At 60.3% G+C, this 6,436-nt stretch overlaps 1 protein-coding gene across 1 annotated transcript; it reads right to left on the bottom strand.

Moving 5' to 3' along the window:
• Positions 1 to 921: 921 nt before the first annotated feature.
• Hipk4 (homeodomain interacting protein kinase 4) lies at positions 922 to 5,800 on the bottom strand. Its single transcript, XM_076839481.2, has 4 exons — positions 5,336 to 5,800; positions 3,279 to 3,635; positions 1,525 to 2,373; positions 922 to 1,101 (listed from the first exon to the last, which is right to left on the bottom strand). Exons 1-4 carry the CDS (start codon positions 5,798 to 5,800, stop codon positions 922 to 924), a joined length of 1,851 nt encoding a protein of 616 aa, XP_076695596.2.
• Positions 5,801 to 6,436: the final 636 nt, after the last annotated feature.

Below are 6,436 nucleotides of genomic sequence, written 5' to 3'. Positions count from 1 at the left end.
TTTACCACGTGTGTGGGCTGGTATGTGCTAAGCCCTCAGCGTGTGATCAGTATGGCCTGGGTATGCTGAGCCCTTGGCATGTATCACACATGGGCTGGCGTGTGCTGAGCATGCGGCGTGACCATGTGGGCTGGCACGGACTGAGCACCTGGGAAGCCAGCATGGGGAAGCATGTGCTACACACTGAGTATGCTCCCAGGTGATCAGCCTGGTCTAAACCATCCCCTATCCCAAGGGGGACCAGCATACTGGATGCTGGAGTGTGGGCCAAACCTGAACCTTCGCCTGCCAGGTGAATACACACCTAGCATGTGCCAGGCACAGGTGAGTGCATGCCCGGCCCAGAGCATAAGGAGAGGCAAGGAACCCCGGGGCCTCTGCGTTTGGTAAGGACGAGTTGTGCTGAACACGGGGTGTTCTGGGGGGAGGTTCCACGGTGCCCAGTGCTCAGCATATTTAGGGAATGGGTTAGTGTCCAAGCCTCCTCCTCCCAGCGTCATAGCCTGCTGTATGAGCCACCTGGGCAGAGCATCGCAGAGCCAGGTCCCGGGTGCCCGCTGAGGACCCTACCCTGGACCGGAGAGGCCTCAGGCAGTGAGGACGGGGAGGCAGCACTGTTGAACGTTTCTTTATTGAACTACACGGAGGCAGCGGGGCCAAGGGCGAGCTCAGGGCCAGTGGGGTGCAACCCTCTTCCTGCCGTCCCTGGCCAAGGGGGCCATGAGCCAGGCCCTGAGGGCCACCTATGGGTGGTGGTGCAGGCATGCGCTGTGGGAGGGGGGTATGGGGAATTTCTGGATAATTATCTTTTCTGTAAGAATAATCTGTGGATTCAGGGGTGGCACTGTGGAGCAGCTCAGGTCAGAGGGATGCCAGCCCAGCCAGTGCAACCCCCAGCAGCAGGCAGGGGGGGCCTTGCCATCAGTGGTGCCCGCCAACGTGCTGCAGAAAGCTGGTGGCCCGGGGCGGACCATGTGGGTGGGGGTGGCGGGGTGGGAGCCCCTGAGCCCGTGGCCCCCTGACTCCCTCCAGGGTCCATTCGGGCTCACTCAGCCACTCTCCAGGACAGCTGCTGGGGTCGAAGAGCTCAGGGCCTGACCTCTGTGGGGGCAAGAGAGGGGCATCAGCAAGAAGTGTTGGTGTCTGCTGGGCCTCAGTCCCACTTTCCTGAGAGGGACAAGACGCACTAAGGGCCTGTCCAGTCTGGGTCGTGGGTTCTCATAGGAGGTTACTGGGTCGCAGCATGAAGGTGGGACAGTATGGTGGAGCCTTGTCCTGTCCTGAGGGCATTTGTGTGTGCTGAGCCTCACTGGGTAAGGGTGGCCTCACGTTGGCTGGTCCTTGTGTCCTGAACATGGGCTAGTGTGTGCCCGGTCTCCCCACATGCTGAGGGTGGGTCAGTGGGTGTCTGCACCAGCGAGAGGTGTGTGGAAGGCCAGGCCCAGTGATCTGCGCCCCCACCCTGGAGCCAGCTCTGGGGAGGCCCTGGCCAGAGCCACTGCCCACCGCCCACCGTCGGCTTACCTCAGCGTCCATGGTCATGTCCTTGATGTTGGGTCCATCTCCCTCCCGCTGTGGGATGGCAGGCGGCTCCGCAGAGGCTCCTTGGCACTCGCCTTCCTCCCAGCCACTCCCCCGGCAGGGCCCATCGTCCTCGGGCGAGGCCTGGCTCAGCCGGATGAGGTTGCTGAAGTTGGAGTCGGACTTGGAGCCCGCGGGCGGCTTGCGGGCCTTGTGGCGTCCTGCTAGGCGGCTGCCATAGAAGGCCAGGATGGGCTCTGGGCCAGAGTCGGGGACCCGGCGGCCCGTGGTGGCCGCCTTGAGCGGGGCCAGCATGTCGGAGACCACGTCGGCCCGGGTCTCCCCCCAGAGCCCGCGGCCGGCCTCCTGCAGGCTCAGGTCGTCCAGCTGGTCGATGGCTCTCTGCACGGCCGGAGCCTTCTCCTCCCGGAAGAAGGGCCCGCTGCCCGCCATGCTGCCCATGCCCACGGCCTCCTCCTCCTCGGCCAGCCGGTAGTACGGGGGCCCATCTTCTGTGGTGGCCATGACAGGCGGGGGTGGCTTGCCCTCCACCTGCAGCGAGAGGCGGCAGCCGCGCAGGGACAGCTGGTAGTACCGCGTGGTCTCGTGTGCGCTGCGCAGCTGCTGCATGGACACGAAGGGGTGGCGCAGGGCCGCGCTGGGGCTGATGCGCTCGTGGGACTCCCACGTCAGCATGCGCTTGATCAGCTCCACCATGCTCTTGAGGTCCGCGTGCTCGGCCAGCGCCTCCCGGTCCGGGAAGGTCAGCCGGCTGGCAGCCCCGCCACCATTCACCGTCTCGATCTGGTCCAAGGACTTGAGCATGTACTTGCGACGCTCCAGGGGACGCACCTGGTGGAGCATGGGGGACGTGGGGTTGACCTGCATCAGGCCCGGAGCCCCAGACATGCCCCTGCCCTATGTTTGACCCCAGACTCCCAGTTCTGCCCATGATCTGCTTTGGGGCTCTTGTGCTGCCAAGTCGGACACACCTGATCCATCCCACCAGATGCCTTCCTGTCTAATCCAGACCTCTCCTGCTGCTGCCGGAAAGACACCTGATGGTGTGTTCTTTGGTCCTGATGTCACCTACCCAAGCTCCACACCTCACCCCCGGGCCTTCAACGCTCTCCAGAGCCTTGGGTTCAGCCCCTACCAGCAGTTGCCCTAAACCTCTAGTCCTCTCTGGAATCAAATGCAGATCCTTTTACTGCTGCAGCCTCTGCTCCTGATCTCAACCCTCCAGACCTCTCAGGGGTCAAATCCAGACCCTTCGTACACACTAGTTTGACAACCCCCAGCCATTGAGCTATCAGAGGAAGTACCATAAATTTCAGTCCCACTTTGATCTCACTCAGATCCTTCTTGCTATGAAAGCTCCCAAGCTGGCCTCAAACTTCTGGTCCCCTCTGCCATCTAACCCAGATTCTCTTGCTACAGGTATGACGACGACACCATAGAGGTAGCAAATGGACTACCCACCTGGGGTCTCTCTCACAAGCCTCTTTCTGTTGGAACTCTCTCACCAAACCCCACATCTCACATTTGGCTTAACCCAAATCCCTTATGCTACACAAGTTGCTGAGCCCAGAGCCATATTTCCAGTCCCACCTTTGGTCTCACCCAGATCTTTCTTGCCATGACAAGCCCCATAGCTGATGCCCCAATCTTCTAGTCCTCCCTGAGGTCTAACCAAGATTGTTCTTGATATAGCAGTCCCCCTCCACTGATTGCCCTCACCCCACCTCCCCCCCTACCTTGGTCTCAGCCAGGTAGTCAGCTGAGGACTTGAGCTGCCAGGGATTGGTGGCATCAGGGTGGGGGTTACGCTTGAAGAAGTGGTGGGCCTTGCGGGAGGCGTGCAGCAGGTGTGGCTTGGGCAAGCCCTGGGTCTCACAGATGTAGCGCACCTGGTCATACTCGTTGTTGCCGGGGTAGAGGGGCCAGCCCAGGTGCAGTTCAGCCATGACACAGCCCAGCGACCACACATCCACCTTCTCACAGAAGGGCAGCCCCAGCAGAATCTCGGGGGCCCGGTAGAAGCGAGACTGGATGTACGGCTCTTTCACGTAGCGCACCTCACTGAAAATACTGGCTGAGCCAAAGTCAATCACCTGTTGAGAGGAGGAGCAGTGGCAGGGGAGTGGCAGACAGCCCTTGGCACCTCCCCTGCTATCTCTCACCTGGAGTCCGTTTGCACCCAGCTCTGGACTCTGTCCCAGTGAGACTTCCTTCCCCGTGAATGTTCCTGTCTTCCAGCCCTTCTTTCCTGTTGTGTGTCTGGCTCTGTGTCTGACTCTCTGCACTAGAACTTATGCCTGGGACTGGGGATGTAGCTCAGTGGTGGAGCACCTGCCTAGCACGTTCGAGGCCCTTGGATCCATCTCCAGCACCAAGAGGAACACAGACTTCATGACTGAGGGTTAGGGCGCTCCTCTTCCCCTTACCCACACCTTGTTTGGCTCCCCTTCTAAACCAACCCAGAATCTGCTTACTCTGCCTTCCATCTGCAGTCCCCACCCTGGTCCCCTCCCGGCCTCTTCACTGGTCTCCCTGCACTACCCTCTATCTGTCCCACTTGAGTCCGATCTCCTGCCTACATCCACGTCCCTTGATAAAAGCCGAAATCCTCCCCGTACTCCACCAAGCTCCAACATCTGCCCCTGCCACTCCTCACCCTCACCTTCACCCCACTCACCCTCCTCCAGCCACATGGGCCTCCTCACTGTTCCTTAAGCCAGACATGTCCCCCGCTCAGGGCCTTTGAACTACTTCCCCTTGCCTGGATGCTCTGCGCCACATGTCCACAAGGCTCCCTCGCCTCCTTTAGGTCTTTCCTCAACATCACCTTCTCCGTGAGGCCTCCTGCCACTCTCTCCCCCTCCTAGCTCTCCGCTTTTTGCTCTTACTGTTAACACCATCTCACGTTATTTTACTCTTTCATCAAGTTCATTGTGTTTTTCTCCCCAACTAAAGAGGCCAGGCCCACGAGGTCAAGGATTTTGTCTGTTTTGTTCAGTGCAGCATCTGCAGAGGCCTAGAACAGTGCCTGGTACTCACTCAGTAGGGGCCCGGCAGAGGGAGTGAATGAACACAGGGCTTCACCTCCCTGCCGTTCTTCAATCCTCCCCCTCTCTCTTCCCCCGCGGTGCTGGGAAAGGAACCCAAGTCTATGCCTGCCAGGCCACTGCTCCACATTAGCCACATCCCTTGGCAATTGCTTCTTGCATGGCTTGTCTCTTGTCTCTGTGTCCCTCTCTATCTTTGTCTCTATGTCACCCAACAGAAGGACACCACCACCCTGAAGGCCGGGTCTTCTGTCTTCACCGCCAGGCACTGCTGACCCCCCCCCCACGGGCCCTGGGTACATGACAGGTGCTTGGTGGTCACCCTGGACAGCTGCTCTCTCTGTCTCTGTTGAGGCCCTGACTTCACTCTGAGGTTCTTTTCATTGAGCTATTCCTGACGGTCCATGCCCAGACGGCAGCGTCATGAAGTGGTTACTAATCTGAATGCAGAGCCCTGACCACTGGGACCTGGTTCCCAGAGAGGATGGTGACTCTGTCTACCACGAGAATGGCATCCCCACAACGACAGGACAGGACCAGAGGGACTGAGGTTGGAACAGGATGGGGAGACATCAGGGCCTGGAGGAGGCGCAAGGGAAGCCTCAGGTCTGGGATGGAGAGATGGAGGGATGTGGGGCCAGCAGGGAGGGGAGACAGCATGAAGAGGGTCAGGAGACCTCGAGTCCAGAAGCTGAGAAAGACCTCCATGTCACAAGGGTGTCCCCCGCCCCAGCAGCTGCACTCACCTTGACCCTGAAGGGGCAGCGGGTCTGATCCACCAGCATGATGTTCTCGGGTTTGAGGTCGGCGTGGATGATGGCCAGCTCCTTGAGCCGCGCCAGGGCTCTGAGCACCTGCAGGGTGACCGTCCGGATGTGACGGGCCGGGAGGGGTGCGAAGTTGTTCTCCTTCTGGAACTCAAAGAGGTTTTGCTCCAGCAGCTCGAAGACCAGGTAGAACTTGAGGGCATCGTGGAAGAACTCGAGGAAGCGGATGATGTGGGCCTCGTCGGGGTCCAGGCCCCGCATGCAGCGGAGCAGCTTCAGCTCGTTCTTGATGATGCGGCTGCGGTAGGCGTCGTTCTTGAGGATCTTGATGGCCACCATCTCACCCGTGCTTCGCCGCCATCCCTTGGCCACTTCCCCAAAGGTGCCCTTGCCCAGCACCTCAATGATGTCGTAACAGTCGGTCTCCGACTGGATGGTGGCCATGGTGCCCCTGCTGACACACGCTGTCCTGCCCCGACCCCGGAACCAAAGGCTCTGCCTCCGAGGTCTCCCACCCCTCCGACGGCCCCGTGGCCCCCCCAGTGGGGGAAAGAGAACCGCACTCGTGCCTTCCCCTACAAAGTTGGTCCCCACCTCCCTGGCACCCCTCGGCCCCTTTGGCCACACGACAAGTCTACCAGGGGCTGCACCCCTCCCCCAAAGCCCTCCCGGCTTGGGATGAGGGGCCCCAGGCCCCCCAAATGGGTTCCAGTGTTGCTGAGTGCCTCTGGTTCTGTTGTTGGAGACCTGAGCCCTCGGCTGGAGTGGGGGTGGGGTGCCAGGCTGGGCCCCCTCCCCCACCCAGTGACGGAACCCTAGAGAGACTGGCTGAGGAAGGGTTGACCGAGGACTCAGATCATGGACCTGGAGTCTGCAGGAATGGGGGTGTACCTACAGACAAGGGAGAGAGGCAGACTTCCAGTTAAGGGGATGTGTGTGTTTGCGTGTGTGTGTGTGTGTGTGCGCGCCTGTGTATGTGTGTGCAAGCGTGTTCGTGGCCAGAAAACACCTGTGGCTGGGAGCTGTGGCTGGGGCAGAGCAAGGTTGTAGAAGGTCCTGGATACAGGCTACAGAGTTGGG

This window comes from Callospermophilus lateralis, chromosome 18, assembly GCF_048772815.1.
Source record: "Callospermophilus lateralis isolate mCalLat2 chromosome 18, mCalLat2.hap1, whole genome shotgun sequence".
Taxonomy (NCBI): Eukaryota; Metazoa; Chordata; class Mammalia; order Rodentia; family Sciuridae; genus Callospermophilus; species Callospermophilus lateralis.
This window is presented reverse-complemented; position numbering and strand designations above follow the sequence as displayed.

Bases quoted from the DNA above. Each gene is read 5' to 3' on its own strand.
- Hipk4 (XM_076839481.2), bottom strand. From the start codon at position 5,800: ATGGCCACCATCCAGTCGGAGACCGACTGTTACGACATCATTGAGGTG. The intron at 3,636-5,335 runs GTGAGTGCAGCT...TCCTCTCAACAG, and splicing joins GCTGCCCCTTCAGGGTCAAG to GTGATTGACTTTGGCTCAGC. The intron at 2,374-3,278 runs GTAGGGGGGGAG...ATGCTCCACCAG, and splicing joins ACTACCTGGCTGAGACCAAG to GTGCGTCCCCTGGAGCGTCG.